This window comes from Artemia sp. Qi Xiang Cuo, chromosome 1, assembly GCF_049724085.1.
Source record: "Artemia sp. Qi Xiang Cuo chromosome 1, ASM4972408v1, whole genome shotgun sequence".
NCBI lineage: Eukaryota > Metazoa > Arthropoda > Branchiopoda > Anostraca > Artemiidae > Artemia > Artemia sp. Qi Xiang Cuo.
The window spans coordinates 44,777,891-44,795,218 of NC_142794.1; the positions used below are offsets into that span (position 1 = coordinate 44,777,891).

Consider the following 17,328-nt stretch of genomic DNA (forward strand, 5'->3'; position numbering starts at 1 on the left):
TCTTGAAATTTCTACGACAAAGCCTTCTATAAAAACCTTATATGCCCCTAGGGCATAACTTAAAACCCTTACCCTGAGGGTTGTGCGGGAGTGCTCCTCAAAAACATTTATCTGGAAATCATTATCTATCTGGAAATCAACTACGTTGAACAAAATGACTATCTCAAATTTTGATTGGATGTGTTTGGGGGAATTATGGGCGTGGGGGGGGCTAGTTTCCCTCCAATCGCTTTCGACTATTAAAAAATACACTAGCCCTTTGAATTTCCAATCGAATGAGCCTTTTTTGAAGTTTTTAAGACAACGCCTTCTATAAAAACCTGATATGCCCCCAGGATATAACTTAAAACTCTTGCCCTGAGGGCTGTGGGGGAGTGTCCTCCTCAAATATATATTTTCTATCTGGAAAGCAACTAGCCTACGCTGAATAAAATTGCTATCTCAAAATTTTGATTGGATTTGTTTGGCGGAATGATGGGCGTGGAGGGGGGGGGGGTGCTAGTTGCCCTCCAATCACTTTCAACTATTAAAAAGGGCACTAGCCCTTTGAAGTTTCCAATCGAATGAGCCTGTTTTGAAGTTTTTACGACAACGCCTTCTATAAAAACCTTATATGCCCCGAGGGCATAAGTTAAAACCCTTGCCCTGAGGGTTATGGGGGAGTGTCCTCCTCAAAAACTTATTTTCTCTCCGGAAATCAACTACGCTGAACAAAATGGCTATCTCAAAATTTTGATTGGATGTGTTTGGGGGAATGATGGGCGTGAGGAGGGGGGGGGCTAGGTGCCTTCCAATCACTTTCGACTATTAAAAAGGGCCCTAGCCCTTTGTATTTCCAATCGAATGAGCATGTTTTGAAGTTTCTACGACAATGCCTTCTATAAAACCTCTTAAAACCCTTGCCCTGAGGGTTGTGTACTCCTCAAAAACATATTTCTATCTAGCAATCAACTACGCTGAACAAAATGGCTATCTCAAAATTTTTATTGGGTGTGTTTGGGGGAATGATGTGCACGGGGGGGGGGCTAGTGGCCCTCCAATCACTTTCGACTATTAAAAAGGGCACTAGTCCTTTGAATTTCCAATCAAATGAGCCCCCTTTGAAGTTTCTACGACAAAGCCTTCTATAAAAACCTTATATGACCCCAGGGCATAACTTAAAACCCTTGCCCTGAGGGTTTTGGGGGAGTGTCCTCCTCAAAATTATATTTTCTATCTGGAAATCAACTACGCTGAACAAAATGGCTATCTTAAAATTTTGATTAGATGTGTTTGGAGGAACGATGGGCGTGGGGAGGGCGAGGGGTCCTTCAATAAGTACTTTTTATACCCCGAGGATATGACTTACAAACCTGACCATGAGGGCTGTTGGGGGAAGGATTGTCAACTTTACAGACCTATTTCTAGAACTTTCAACCAGATGAAACAAAACGGCTCTCCCGAAAATTTGAGTGGATGTGTTTGGGGAGAAGGTGGGCGTGAGAGGGGGGTTAGTTGCCCTCAAATCACTTTCAACTACTAAAAAGGATAGGCTACTAGCCCTTTGAATTTCAAATCGAATGAGCCCTTTTTCAAGTTTCTACGACAAAGATTTCAATAAAAATCCTTATATGCCCCCAGGGCATAACTTATAATCTTTGCCCTCAGGGTTGTGGGGGAATGTCCTCCTCAAAAATATATTTTCTATCTGGAAATCAATTACGCTGAACAAAATGGCTATTTCAACATTTTGACTGGATGTGTTTGGGGGAATGATTGGCGTGGGGGGGGGGGGCTAATTGCCCTCCAATCACTTTCGACTATTGAAAAGGGCACTATCCCTCTGAATTTCCAATCGAATGAGCCTTTCTTGAAGTTTCTACGACAACGCTTTCTTTAAAAACCTTATATGCCCCCGGGGCATAACTTAAAACCCTTGCCCTGAGGGCTCTGGGAGAGTGTCCTCCTCAAAAACATTTACTATCTGGAAATCAACTACGCTGAACAAAATGGCTATCTCAAAATTTTGATATGATGTGTTTGGGCAAAATGATGGGCGTGGAGGGGGGGGGGGGGCTAGTTGCCCTAGAATCACTTTCGACTATTAAAAAGGGCACTAGCCCTTTGAATTTCCAATCGAATGAGCCTTTTTTGAAGTTTCTACGACAAAGTCTTGTATAAAAACCTTGTATGCCCCCCAGGGCGTAACTTAAAACCCTTCTATAAAAACCTTATATTGCCCCAGGGCATAACTCAAAACCCTTGCCCTGAGGGTTGTGGGGGAGTGTCCTCCTCAAAAACATATTTTCTACCTGGAAATCAACTACGCTGAACAAAAGGGCTATCTCAAAATTTTGATTGGATGTGCTTGAAGGAATGATGGGCGTGGGGGGCTAGTTGCCCTCCAACCCCTTTCGACTATTAAAAAGGGTAGGCTACTAGCCCTTTGAATTTCAAATCGAATGAGCCCTTTTTCAAGTTTCTAAGACAAAGATTTCAATAAAAAACCTTATATGCCCCCAGGGCATAACTTATAATTTTTGCCCTCAGGGTTGTGGGGGAATGTCCTCCTCAAAAATATATTTTCTATCTGGAAATCAACTACACTGAACAAAATGGCTATCTAAAAATTTTTATTGGATGTGTTTGGGGGAATGATTGGCGTGGGGGGGGGGGGTCTAGTTACCCTCCAATCACTTTTGAATATTAAAAAGGGCACTAGCCCTTTGAATTTCCAATCGAATGAGCTTTTCTTGAAGTTTCTACGATAACGAATTCTTTAAAAACCTTATATGCCCCCGGGGCATAACTTAAAACCCTTGCCCTGAGGGCTCCGGGGGAGTGTCCTCCTCAAAAACTTTTTCTATTGGGAAATCAACTACGCTTAACAAAATGGCTGTCTCAAAATTTTGATTGGATGTGTTTGGGCAAAATGATTGGCGTGGGGGGGGGGCTAGTTGCCCTCGAATCACTTTCGACTATTAAAAAGAGCATTACCCCTTTGAATTTCCAATCGAATGAGCCTTTTTTTTAAGTTTCTACGAGAAAGCCTTCTATAAATACCTTATATGCCCCCAGGGCGTAACTTAAAACCCTTGCCCTGGGGGCTGTGGGGGAGTGCCCTCCTCAAAACATATTTTCTATCTGGAAATCAATTACGCTGAACAAAATGGCTATCTCAAACTTTTGATTGGATGCCTTTGGAGGAATGATGGGCGTGGAGGGGGGGCTAGTTGCCCTCCAATCACTTTCGACTATTAAAAAACGTACTAGCCCTTCGAATTTCCAATCGAATGAGCCTGTTTTGAAGTTTCTACGACAACGCCTTCTATAAAAAACTCATATGCCCACACGGCACAGCATACAACCTTTGCCCCGAGGGTTTTGGAGGAGTGTCCTCCTCAAAAAACATAATTTCTATCGGGAAATCAACTACGCTAAACAAAATGGCTATCTCGAAATTTTTATTGGATGTGTTTGGGGAATGATGGGCGCGGGGGGGGGGGCGAGTTGTCCTCCAATAACTTTCGACTATTAAAAAGAGCACTAGAACTCTCAATTTCCAATCGAAAGAGCCCCTTTTGAAGTTTCTACGACGACACCTTCCAAATGAAGTATCCTGCTCTAAAGGAAAAAAATAATAGATGGTACATTGTGCCAACATCATTCTTATATGTCCTCAGGGCATAACTTAAGACCCTTTCCCCGAGGGTTGTGGGGGAGTGTCCTTCTCAAAAACATAATTTCTATTTGGAAATCAACTACGCTGAACAAAATGGCTATCTCAAAATTTTGATTGGATGTGTTTGGTGGAATGATGGGCGTAGGGGGGGGGGGGGGCTAGTTGCCCTCCAATCACTTTCGACTATTAAAAAGGGCACTAGCCACTCCAATTTCCAATCGAATGAGCCCTTTTTAAAAGTTTCTACGACAAGTCCTTCGATAGGAAGTACCCGGGTATGGAGAAAAAAAAAAAAAAAACACATTGTGCCCATATCGTTCTTTACTTTACGTTCTTTACTATGAAACCTTATATGCCCCCAGGGCATAACTTAAAACCCTTGCCCTGAGGGTTGTGGGGGAGTGTCCTCCTCAAAAACATATTTTCCATCTGGAAATCAAATTTCTTTTACTTTCATTTACTAGAAGGTATAGTTCCTGATAGTAAACGATTTATTTCAAATTTAAGAAACTTAGTGCTTCATACAGGACACTAACAAAGGAATATTTCACATATTTTCTTCGAGGAGTCTTTACTAAAAATCCTTTTGATGGCTAACTAACAAATCAATTGCCTTTTTTCTTTCCTTTTAACAAGTTAGCAGCCTCGTCGAATTTAGGATCAGAAATATTCATCATCAAGTTCTCAGCATTCAGGTACACTCGGTTCTGACTCTGGGCAATCTAGAAAAGAAAGAGATGTAATACGAAAAACATAAATTATTATGTTTTTAATTATTGTAAAGGTGGGAGTATTATCCCCCCCCCCCCAGTGCCCTTTAGATCACGCTCTACAAAAATTATTACGTCGCTTGGTATTATTGTAAATAATCTAATCAATTGTGAAATCATAAACGAAATTGGACATGAAGAAAATATCAATGAAACCTTCGAAAACGTCAAAAAATTTCGTAAAACTAGAAAAGGACTTTATAAAAACCATGATAAAAAAAAAGTTATTAGCTTCCTAGATGTCTCTTGCTCTTGCTTAAACTTTACTGAACTTTGGGGCCTGAATAAAATTAGCGAAGAGATACCAAAATAATCCTGAATTTAAAGGCAATCAAAGCGAGCGTAAGTTGCGAAGAGAAAAAACCCAAGTCCCATCAGTCCGAATCAAGAGCCGTTTGCAAGGCTCGAAGGCATCAACTGTCAACTGAAACGAGCGGGAGGAGGGGCACCAAAAAGCCTACAAGGAAGACTTTCTGCTCTCCAAGAAGCCCGCCAAATAAGTGTTTGTGTTGTTTTGTATATTACTTCTTTTTTCAATCGTATATTAAATAATTCATTGAATCAAAGGCTATTTGGGAAGGCTCAAGAGCCGATACCGCCAGAACAAAATCAAGGGCCATTTCAAAGAGTCAAAATTACAAAAGAGAATTAATTAATGTATTAATTCAATACTTGTGCAGATGGGACTATTCATTTCGGTTCTGATTATGGTTAGCTATTCGTCGAGTGACTGTAACTTCTGTATCATTGACCTTAGAATTTGACGCTACTAGCAAAATTAGGTACTATGGAGGCAGATGAAGCAAATACTTCACAATACACCAGCAAGATCAATTTATTATTATTAACAAAAGCAAATATTTGAAATTCGGGACTTAATCGTCCCGAATTTCAAAATCCCCTTTTTTGGTAGCCACCGAAGAATAAATAATATAAAGTCGAACTAACTAGCCATGAAAAAACACAGAAATAACTGTTTGTAAAGATGGCGACCTGATCTAGGGACGGTAGTTAAAACCGAAGAGAAACAACAAAAATTCACCGAATGTTTGACCCTTATCTAAAAAAAAAAATCAGCTATCGTATCTAACCGTATCAGCGTACAAAAACAAAAAAAAACAAAAAAAAACCAACTAAACAATACATATAAAACTAAGATAGACTGACCTAAAATATATAATATACAATTACTTAACATTTACAATTTGTACCTACCTTGATTAAACCACAAAAGTAACTCTTTTACTTTTGTGGTTTGATGAAGGTAGCTGCAAATTGTAAATGTTAAGTAATTGTATATTATATATTTTAGGTTAGTCTACTTTATTTATATATATATTTTTTTAGTTTTAGTTTTTTTCTTTTTTTCTACGCTAAAGACGCCTTGTTGTATACGGGCGAAATATTCGTTTGATTTTTGTTGTTTTTCTTTGTTTTCATTTACTGGCCATAGACCCGTTTGTCGTCTTTGCATTCATTTCTTTGTGCTTTTTGACATTGGAAAAAAATAAGATAAAGATGACTACAACAAATATATTATAATGCTCCAAAAAGTGCAAATAATAAAAAAAAAAAACCTAACGTTTTTACATAGACACCATTAAAAGGCATACCAGATATCTTACAATATACTTAATGTAAACATTTAATTGAAGAAAAACACTTTTTAATGTCGAATTCGAAGAGTTTATATTATTTCATTGCATAGATAAAACATAGAGCAAGTGGTGATAGTACCCGAGTACCAGTGATGTGCTTTCATTTTGAAGTTTGTACGCTGTAGGTTCACACTCTAAGAAATTTATGTAGAAACTTAACTGTCGCAAAAAATATTCGTTACCCTGATCACGAACAAAGCAGAGGATAGAAATAAAGAGAGATGAGAAGAGCAAGAGAGTAAGAAAGAGAGAGATGGGAAGAGCGAGAGAGTGAGAAAGAAACAGAGAGAGTGATAGAGAGAGTGATATAGAGAGAGAGAGAGAGAGAGAGAGAGAGAGAGAGAGAGAGAGAGAGAGAGAGACAGAGAGAGAGAGAGAGAGTGTGAAAGAGTTAGAGAGAGAGAGAGAGAGACGGAGCGAGAGAGTGAGAAAAAGAGAGAAAGATAAAGAGAGAGATAGAGAGAGAGAGAGAGAGAGAGAGAGAGAGAGAGAGAGAGAGAGAGAGAGAGAGAGAGAGAGAGAGAGAGAGAGAGAGAGAGAGAGAGAGAGAGAGAGAGAGAGAGATGGAAAGAGGGAGAGAGTGAGAAAGAGCGAGAGAGAGAGAGAGATGGAAAGAGCGAGAGTGAGAAAGAGCGAGAGAGAGAGATGGAAAGAGCGAGAGACAGAGATAAAGAGAGAGATGGGTAGAGCGAGAGAGTGAGATAGAGAGAGAGATGGGAAGAGCGAGAGAGTGAGATAGAGAGAGTGCGTAAACCCACTTACAGTTCTTGAAATATTTTGAGCAGCCCTGATCTTCCGCAGTTTCAGGTATCCAGGATTCAATCCAATTGCCTCTCCCAAGTAAGAACAAAGAGTGTTAAGGAAAACAATATTACAAAAACATACAACAAGAAAATTAATTTCACAATATCTCAGATTACTAAAGAATAGTCATTAGTATGTCCTTCCAACAATCTTACCTCTACACCCACAGAAAAAAAAACGAAAAAAAAACAACTGTTGGTATATCCTTAGTATTAAATGCTATTCTTTTTGCAAAAAAATACAATTAAAAGACTATACCAAATTCTCTATGTCCGGCCTTACAGCAGCATGTTTATTGCTATCAACAGCTACCAAGATTACAGACAATTTGTGGGAACAGAGCGAGTCTTAAGATTGATGGAACTGGACTACTTTCATATCGCTTTTCTCGTCATAAATAAAAGTAACACCATTTTCAGTCAACAAGCTAATTGTAGAAAATATATAATATAAAGCATACATATATAAAGCATAATTCAAGGAACTGTTAACTTAATAGTTTAGTGATACGATTGATCTTACCGATTAGAAACATATCGTGTTTCTTAGAGCAGATAAAAGAGACCAAAGAAATACTCCCACTTTAAGCCTAGGAGGGTATTAACGTTTTACTCAAATTACAAATTATGGACCGATTTTCAATTATTTGCTAACTTTCTTTAAAGAAACATACCCCGGAATAGACTAAGTAATCATTTCCGAATGAACTTCAAGCGAAAAATTGTTCTCACGAGACGTTTTTTTTTCAAAACGCGTTTTCAAAGTTTCGGTTACTAAAGGTTGTCGTTCGCTCTTAACTAGGTTACAGTATTTGCTGGAACCATGAAACTAGCAGCGAAAGTATACTATCTTCCTGCACGTGATTCGCTGCAAGTCTCAATTGTAAAGAAGAATTTCTAAAGGAATAAGATGTTCGAAACTTCTTCATTAAGTTGTTTTACACATTCAATAATAAGTATAAACTAAAAGATATTAAGTAAAATATTAAAAACGGTAACAAATAGAAAAAAAATAGCTTAAAATACCGAGTTTTGACTATAATATTGTCATGTGGACACCCAATAGACATGTTCTCTTAGTTTTATAGTAGAACAGGAATAAGGTTCATGGAGATTCTTTTTAGAAGTTTTTTTCTTCAATTTACGAATTTGATTTTTCGAAAGATTTACAAAAAAAGAAAGCCGTGAAGTTGCAACATGTGGCCAAATTCTGCAAGCGGTTACTCCTTCTTACTTTAGAGCTTGAGATATGGGCAAGTATTTGTCTGAATCACTCCACTTTTTATTTTAATTATTATTATTTATTCATTGACAAAAACACGACTGAAAAATACTTTTTGAACGAAGGTTAACCAGATGAGCCTTAATCGAGTACTACCTCATTCTTCGAAGGATTATCGGTTACACGTTTTGGGTCTCACGGATGATATAATTCATCAATAGTATTACTTAAAATCTAATGGAACGCCTAAAGGAAACATTTTTTTTTTTAAGACTATCTGAAATTGTTCCATAAGCTTTTCTTTCTTTGAGCTAATACAGATAATGATTTGACTGGGTAAAAGTAAACAAAGCTTATGATCCTATAAAGGCTTGGCTAGAATATAGACCTAGACTAAGCCTAGTAACAATAGCTGAATATGTATCAAGTTTTTTTTGGTCCAAGTTAGCTAACAAAATCATGATTATAAAAAAATATCCGTACAGATAGCTTTCGTGGGTTGTCATGTATTTGAATCCCTAATTAAAATCATTTTTAGTATCCGTACGGCCAGGGATGTATCAAGAGGGAGGCCAATACCACCAGGTTGGTAATAGTTTAAATAACGATTTAACGAATGAAATTGTTTGAAAAGGATATCATCTTTGCTGCCTCTGCTTCACCCTCAGACTGTACAATCTTCTGCTGTCTCTCCTGCACCGCCTTTTCAACGACGAAAGCAGCTCGCTGAGCCTCTTGCTGGGCCACCTGTAATTTAGAAAGAAAAATTATAGATACTTTTTCTTTACATTGAATCACCCAATTGTCAGAAGGTTTCGTACTGTACACCTCTTTGCCTGCTGGGCTGAAGGAAATTTGTAACAGCAGACATGCCACAAAACGTACGTAAGACATTAAACTCACCAAACCATACATGGCAAGTGGTATTCCTCTAACTAGCCTTACTTGACAAAGTAAGCTTTTTAAAGCCTGCTTCTATTATGCTGGTTTCTGCTCTTTTTTCTTTTAATTGGATATCTGCTTCCAGGAATTAATAGCATTATATACAAACAATCAGTTCACTTTATTCATTCTTTCCAGTCATGTTAAATAAAAGTTGATTTTACTTTTTGTTGATGTTCATGTTGTGACGAAAAAACCACAATGTTAAAAACGCATATCGTTTTCAGTAAAACACAAATGACACTCAAACTGTTAATTGGGTTCGAGAGGAAGGAAGAGTAGCACCACAATTATTTGTAATTTGTAAACTTTGAATAGTCTGTGATATCATTTTTGTTGTTGATGATCTTACGAAAAAAACACACTGATCGAATATAAGTCGTTTTCAATAAAGTGGAAACGAAGCTACAGCCTTTAGAAGGTTTGGGGGGGGGGGGCAGTAGCCTTATTCCTGTTTGCGGTAGTTTCTTTTCATTCTAATTATTCATTGATTATTCATCTTAATCAGTGATTATTCATTTTAATCTCTGTTCGTTTTAGGATTTATTTATTCGTCTGTAGCAACATCTGTGATCTCTATGTTTGATGTGAATATCTACTTTAATTTCGTTTTGCTTTAAGTTTCATTTATTCATTGATAGTAATTTCTGCTCACTAGTCCATTAGACAGACAGATAAGCGACACAGAACTATTATTAGACTGATCATTTTTGTTCAAGTCTGAATAATTATAAGACTTTATTTCTGTTTTGTCTCAGGTTGTAATATCATTTTTACTTATCTTTGAAAAACTTTTTCAAAACATTTTCAAATGAATTTTTATTTGTTTCTAATGAAAAGGCGCTGTGGGAAAAACCCAGTTTCCGACAAAAGTGCCCAAACCAATGCAAAATCCCTATCCCACGGAAAGGAGTTTTTCCAGACAACAGGACGGTGACCATGGATATTGGAAATCGCTTAAGAGTATGAAAGCCATAAGGGATGTCCATTGAATGCTTCAAATAATGGAAGTGAAATGCCAAAATGAGATGAAAATAGGCACTTTTGGTAGTCTTAGAAGGGCCTTCCTATTGGCTCATTAAATTACCTTAATACAAATATTGCCTACATATTGTTTTGAATATACCATAATTTCCGTTATTTTGTAAAAAAAAAAATTACTGATACAGAACTAGCGGCATTATTCTATTTTTCTTGCGACAGTAAGAATCGAAACACGGTCTCAGATATTCCCGAGCGTGGATTCATCCACTAAGCTGTCACAAGGTGAGTAATTTTAATATTTAGATAGTACATGAAATGGACACGAAACAAGAACACATCTCGAAAACAAAAATGGACAGTGGGAACAATTGTTCAGGGTGGTGGACAGTAAGTCTTCAATTCAGAGTTTTTGAAACTGACAATTTCAATATTACACCTTATATTTCAAATTGACGTAATTTTCCAGGGGTTTCGCGATCTATTTTGGAAATTTTTAAAATTTGCTTCAATAAATAAGAATTAAAATTCTGCTAATCTGAATAATAGTTATATTTTCTAAATGAGCTTTCATTGCGAAATATTTCTCTCTAGAGTTTCTTAGAAAATACGCTTATGAGATTTCATTTAATTCCACACTAGTGGAATTAATCTAAAAAAAGGGCGATTTTAAGGTTTTATAAATCTCTTCTTTGTGTAATTTCTTTTTTATTTATAAAGTTGAGTAACTAGTGACGATTCACTGGATTCACGATTTTTCCGACGCGGTTAAAATTCTTTGTTCGGTTCAATAAAGACTACGAAAATACTGACATGGCATCTACAGCAATTTCGAACTTTGGCTATTAACGCAGCACTTTTACCGACTCCTGCCGCAATTTTATAGATGGTGCCAAAACTTTCCATTTGGTTAAATAAACGGCATTAAAATTAGACCCCGGCGCCGCGCCGGCGGATTGACCGAACGCCGCCGACGAGAGGCCCGGTCGACCGCCGCCGAAGTGTCGCAACGCCCCCGGCACGACGCAGGCGCACCGCCACCGGCAGAGGTGGCGGCGTTCGGTCGACTTTAAATTAATTTTGCGGCAATTCTTTATTGCGTCAACCGCAGTCGGAGCTTTTCCTTCTCGTGTGGTTTAGTATTTTGATTTTCCTGATTAGAAATCAAGCAGGGCTTGCACTATTCCAGAATTTCTGGGTATTTCCCCGAAAATCTATGTGTCACCCCGAACAAAAAATTGGTTCCCCGAATCCCCAAAAATCACGCAATCACGGTGCCACCCCTAGCGATTTATCACCAGTGAGTTTCCCAGCCAAATATTACTTTGCATACCACAATTCTTCATTACTCTCTTGTTCGTTAATTTTCATCTCTTAGTTGCTTTGCATAAAAACCAGACAGATGCAATATGCAATTGCAAATATTGCAATATACACAGTTCTTCATATGTTGACAAAAATAGTATCATCTTTATGAAATGAGTTTAAATCATTTCGAATGCAGTTTTCCAATCGCTATTTCTTACATCATTCATAGTCAAGAATTTTATTTTCAAATTGAATAGAATTATATAACGCATTCATTACTGTACAGCTTCAGCTTTCAGTTGCATTTTGAAGTTGATAGCTGATAGATTGTTTCTACAGCTGAATTGTAAGTTTGCAGAATTAGTTTTTCTTTTGCTGTTTTAGATAAGATTTTTTTTAATGTTTAATACTCAATTGTCGAACACCTGATAGAAAATACAATCTTCTTTCTGAAACATTTTTACCCCCCCCCCCCAAAAAAAAAAACCTTCTATTGAGACAAAATTTAGCTATAGACTAAGCTATGTACAAGGTTGGGAAATTAAAGATTGAAACGGAAGTTACCCCAAAAATATGATTCATAAATAAATTGTAAATTATTGTCTATAGGAGGGGGGGGGGTAGGGGCTATCATTTTAAAATGATAATACCTCATTTTTTTTTATTGAAATCAGGGATGCCAAAATGATAATTATTTTTTTCATTTAAAGTGGAGACAGAAGAAAATGATATCAAATTCCCTGGGAAACCATTGAAATATTTTGATAGACCCAGGGCCCCACATTGGGACTTGTTCATCATATTAGGTATTTTGCAATTTTTCATAGGCTACTGTCGTAATTTGGCTTTTGTGTATGCTCCCTTTTAATTAGATTCTTTGGATCTTATTGAATGCCACGGCGAATCTATGACTCAGTTTTCCAATAATTTGAGGTATATCTGATTAATTTCGACATTTTTGTTGTTGTCTTTGTAGCCCTTTACTCATACCCTCAATTTTTTTTTCAAGGACCACTAAGCTGTTTAACATTATTTTGCATATTTGCTTGAACTATATAGTGACCTAGTTAATTATTAAGTAAATTATTTTTCTAATGTAAAGCTGAGACGGTATCCAATCAAGGTGGTATCCAGAGGGGGGGGGGTATTACATATAAATGATAATATCTCGAAATTTCTTTATTGAAAGCAGGGATGCCAAAAAGTTAATTTTTTTTTTAATTTAAAGCAGAGACGGCATCCTATCAAGGTGGTATCCAGAGGGGGGGGGGGTGAGCTATCATATTTAAATGATAATACCTCGATTTATTTTTTTGAAGAAGGGATGCCAATAAGTTAATAATTTTTTTTTTATTTAAAGCAGAGACGGTATCCTATCAAGATGGTATCCAGGGGGGGGGCATAGGGAGTTATTATATTTAAGTGATAGTGCCTTGATTTTTTTTTTTATTGAAAACAGGAATGCCAAAAAGTTGAAAAGTTGACAAAAATTAACAAGATTTTCGTGAGTTATACTTGATACAGCACTTGCATGGTTTTATCGTCCAAAGGGAAAGGGACATATACGTCCAACCCGTTTTTTCTTTGTTATTGATGAAACGGGTTTACTTTGAAAACATTCATTCATAAGTACCAGGCAGATTCACACTAAAACGAATTGTTGTGACGACAGCGGTATCGACATCCCCACCTAATGTTGCGCTCGAGTGACAATGGCGCCTTTGGTCCAGTGCCCAAATTACACTAACAGTCTTATGACCTCACTTACACTTTGACAGTCTTATGACCTCAGGGTACTAGATGTTGCAACGTTCTTACGTACCTACAGTTGTTTAAAAAATTCCATCACCCCACAAATGATGACCAAAAATATGCCCAAATATAACAAATGTAACATTTGAAATGTTATAAAACTTTTTTCAAAGCTTTGAAGAAAAGCAAAAAAGGCTAAATACCCCTAATTACGCTTAAAAGCTATTTTAAAAAGAAACTCTTTGGAGATTTCCATGGATATGACCATAGCAGAAGCTTTGAGCCTAGGTGGGAATCAAAGAGGAGTCTTCGAGTATTTTGACCACAGGTGACTTATTGTTGCGACTTTCTTAAATTTGGCAATTTTTGTGAGCATTTGGAAATCAAAGCTTAAACTCAATAACTGATACTAAGTCTCCTAACATTTTGCTTGGATTAAAAGTGACGAACTAGGAAGAAAATCTCAACATCTTCCTGAAGCTACTTCAGTCTGCATGTTGTTTCCTTTAATTATATTTAAAACGGATGAGCTTTTCATTTTTTTACTTAAGATAATAGCTGGCACTTAACTTTTCTTCATACCGAATAAACCATTAAGTGTTTTTTGTTTCTTTGTAATTGAAGTGTTCTCATGTGAAGGGCATCATGTATTTTTCAATTTGATAAATTTATTCCTTTTAGATGCAGTTTATAATTTGACTGATATAAGGTATTTATGAGTTTATGATTTGGATTGAATCCCCAAAAGAAAAAAATGAATAATATCCAAAAGAGCAGCCAAAAGCAACAAAAAAACAGCAGTTCAGCCTTAGCCTACATGACATTTATTCTATAAAGAAGACAAAAAAAAGCTTTAAAATGCATTTTTTTAAATTGTTATTAAAAACCAGTTTTTAATACAAGAAGGCTTTTTAGGAATCCAAAAGAGCAAGAAAAAACAATCAATATCAAAGTCGCCCATTTCAACTGTTTTAAAGGTGACAAAACAGATACAGGCACAGGGCATTATGAAAAAATTAAGCTTCTAAGTTCAAATTTATATTCAAAGTTTTTACCCAGATAACTGTCGAATTTTGTGATATGGTATTTGAAGTTTTGCATGCAGTAATGCTCGATGAAAAAAAACTACTAATTTTGATAATTATTTATGTTAAGAATACATAGCTAATAGATACTTCAACTACTCGTATTATGCAAGGGTTCTGAAACGCCACAACAATTCTGTTTCTACCAGATTTCTACTTCTCTTGATGAATAACGAAGAAGGCCAGTTTCCAGCCAGCAACTTGTGAATTTTTGAACTCATGAATAGGCTCGAATCTGTTGTAAATTCAAGTTGTGGTTTGAGAAAGACTGAAGAAAACATTAATGTTTGTGGTCAACATTGATCGCGCCGGCGGCGCGCCGCCAACATCTTACCGGCGGCGCGCTGTTTTTGCCCCGCCGCCGCCGGTCTTCCCTCATCGGCGCGGCGCCGGGATCTAATTAAAATACTGACATGATATGTACCGAAATCTAAATTTCGGTTGGTAGATGCAGCGGTTTTACCGACTCGTGGAGTGATTTTATGCATTGTATTTGAAACGGACATTATGCTAATTATTGATAAAAACAGTCGGTAAAACTGACCAGTCAGTCGGTAAAATCTCGTGCTCCCCCCTCCAAACATTTTGGTTAGTAATGACATTGTGTGCACGTACACTGTCAAAAGAGCGTATCTCAAGAATTGATTTGTGTATTAAGTTGCAGGTTTCAGAGAATGCTTAAAGAGGAAAATCGTCTGACCAGAAGGCCAAATGTGCACGCTACTACTGATACCTTTATCACTGCTAAATTTACTGCTACTACTAGTAATTCCACTACTTCTTCTATTGCAAATACTTGTGTGGCTAGAAGCATTGAAATTAAAATTTCAAGAAGTACATAAACAAACACGTTATCAAAAGGACGTATCACTAACGTCATAGCAACGGCTAATTGTATTAAGTTTAAACTTCCAGGACTTGTGAGAGGGATATTCAACTGACCGAAAGACATTACGTTAATACTACTGCTGCTACTAGGACTATTGCTAATACAATTAATACTACTACAAGTAATACCAAAACTACTACTGTGACTACTATTGCAACCATGACTATGGGTATGAAGATGAAATTTTCAAGGATTTTTTTGGGGGGGGGGGGGAGTTAGTCACAACACGCCATCTGCAGTGATTTTACGTATTGTCTTCCAAACGGACATTATGCTAAATATTGACAAAAAACAGTCGGTAAAAATGACCAGCCAGTCAGTACTACTGACGGTACTACGCTACTACTGATACCTCTATCACTGCTAAATTTACTGCTACTACTAGTACTTCAACTACTTCTTCTATTGCAAATACTTGTATGGCTAAGAGCGTTGAGACTAAAATTTCAAGAAGTACATAAACAAACACGTTATCAAAAGGACGTATCAGTAACGTCGTAGAAACGGCTAATTGTATTAAGTTGAAACTTCCAGGACTTGATGAGGGATGTTCAACTAACCGAAAGACATCACGGTAATAATTTCTTAAGCCACATTGGCCTGCCAAAATATAAGAAAAAGAAACGATCAAAAAAGGGGTTTTAAGGCCAAACAAGAATACTGAATAAACTTACTTCTTACTTGTACTTGTTGCACGTTCAAGCCGCATCCAGACTCATCGTGGCGCCCAGCAGATGACGACACGTCTCATTCCATCGGTTCTACTCGAGCGTGGTAGGCCCCACCAATTCCAGCCATTGGTGTTATCAGTGACCGCCGTATTTTTGGAATCCTCCGATTGGCTCCAGATCAGACTTAACTGTTGCTTGCCACGTCTTCTTTTGGCGTCCTGCCCTCTTCTTCCATGCAGGTAGTGGTAGACATTTGAGGCATTTTTTGCTTATATGGTCATCTGGTCTGCGCATTGTGTGGCCAAACCATCTCAGTCTCCTATGCTTAACAATGTCAGAGACAAAGGGGCAATCCCCAAACCTTCTCCTTACTTCTTCATTCGAGATTCAATCTGAGAGGCGGATGCCCAGCATATAACGCAGTCATTTGTGGTTCAATGTATTCAAGATCAACCCTCCGGCTGCCTTCAGTGACCTCGTTTCACATTCATAGAGGAGGACAGAGAGAACCATAGCTTCATACACTCGGAGCTTTGTGTTAGCGATATTTCGCTCCGCTTCCAGAGATACTTCCGTAATTGAAGGAAGACACTCCAGGCTGACGATATGCGGCTCTGGATTTCTTCTGAAGATTCGCCGGCAGGGTTTACCATCGATCCGAGGTATTTGAACGACTGGACGTCCTCTACCTGATTACCATTTAGGGTCACAGGGGTTTCATCCATCCCATCTGGTCGCTTGGATTTTGTTCTTGGTAGGCTTATTTGGATACCATTAGAAAGGGCCATGACTGCCACGTCATTTATCATAGCCTTGGTTTTTGAAATGGATTAAGAAAGCATGTCCACATCGTCACCATAGTCAAGATGTGTGATAGAGAAAGACTGTCTAACTACAATGTCCTTACAATTGCTCAGGACCCATAAGATCAAATTAATGATTAAATTGAAAAAAATTGGTGAAATGAAACAGCTTTGACGTACACCTTCCTCAATGAGGACCAGATTTGAAAGATCGCCATTGACTCTTACCAGGGCCTTTGTTCCAGCATAGTATGCCTTGAGCAGATTAATGATCTTCTTAGGTACACCGTCCTCTCTCGTTGCCTCCCATATTGAATCACGATAGACCAAATCAAACGTGGTAATGAAGTCTTTGAAGAATTGGATCGTTTCTTGCTGGGGTTTGAGCCGGTGCCGAAGGATCTGTCGCTGGATAACAATCTGGTCATAACAACCCATGCCTGGTCGGAATCCTGCTTGGTTTGGTCACGTTCAGCTGTTTCTGGTGTTTCTAAACCTATTGAGAAGTATGACCGTAGAGAGCTTAGTAGCCATGGAGAAAGTCATACACCTCTTTAGTTTTCGCAGTCCATTTGGTTCCCTTTTTTGAAAATGTAGATAATTACTTAGGTCTTCCAATCATTTGAGATGTATTCATTGTCCCAGCCTTCGGTTATAACGCTATGAAGTTCATCCACCGCCACCTCGGGGAGAGCTTTCAGTAACTCGGCAGGAATCCCATCTATTCCTGGGCTTTTATGGTTTTTCGAAACTTGGATCGCCTTAACTACTTCATCCCCGGAG

The 17,328-nt window shown here is 37.8% G+C and overlaps 1 protein-coding gene and 1 non-coding gene across 2 annotated transcripts in view; both read right to left on the reverse strand.

Moving 5' to 3' along the window:
• Positions 1-4,134: 4,134 nt before the first annotated feature.
• Phb2 (prohibitin 2) overlaps positions 4,135-17,328 on the reverse strand; it is a 46,962-nt gene continuing 33,768 nt past the window's right edge. The window contains exons 6-8 of the mRNA XM_089107339.1: positions 8,754-8,861; positions 6,852-6,929; positions 4,135-4,383 (exon numbers count right to left, since the gene is read on the reverse strand). Of these exons, the coding sequence (XP_088963465.1) occupies positions 4,267-4,383; positions 6,852-6,929; positions 8,754-8,861 (303 nt within the window). The 3' untranslated portion in view covers positions 4,135-4,266. The remainder of the gene's footprint in view (positions 4,384-6,851; positions 6,930-8,753; positions 8,862-17,328) is intronic.
• Positions 6,996-7,293, reverse strand: LOC148956368 (small nucleolar RNA U85). Its single transcript, XR_016142581.1, has one exon. It is a non-coding gene; the product is annotated as a small nucleolar RNA U85 (small nucleolar RNA).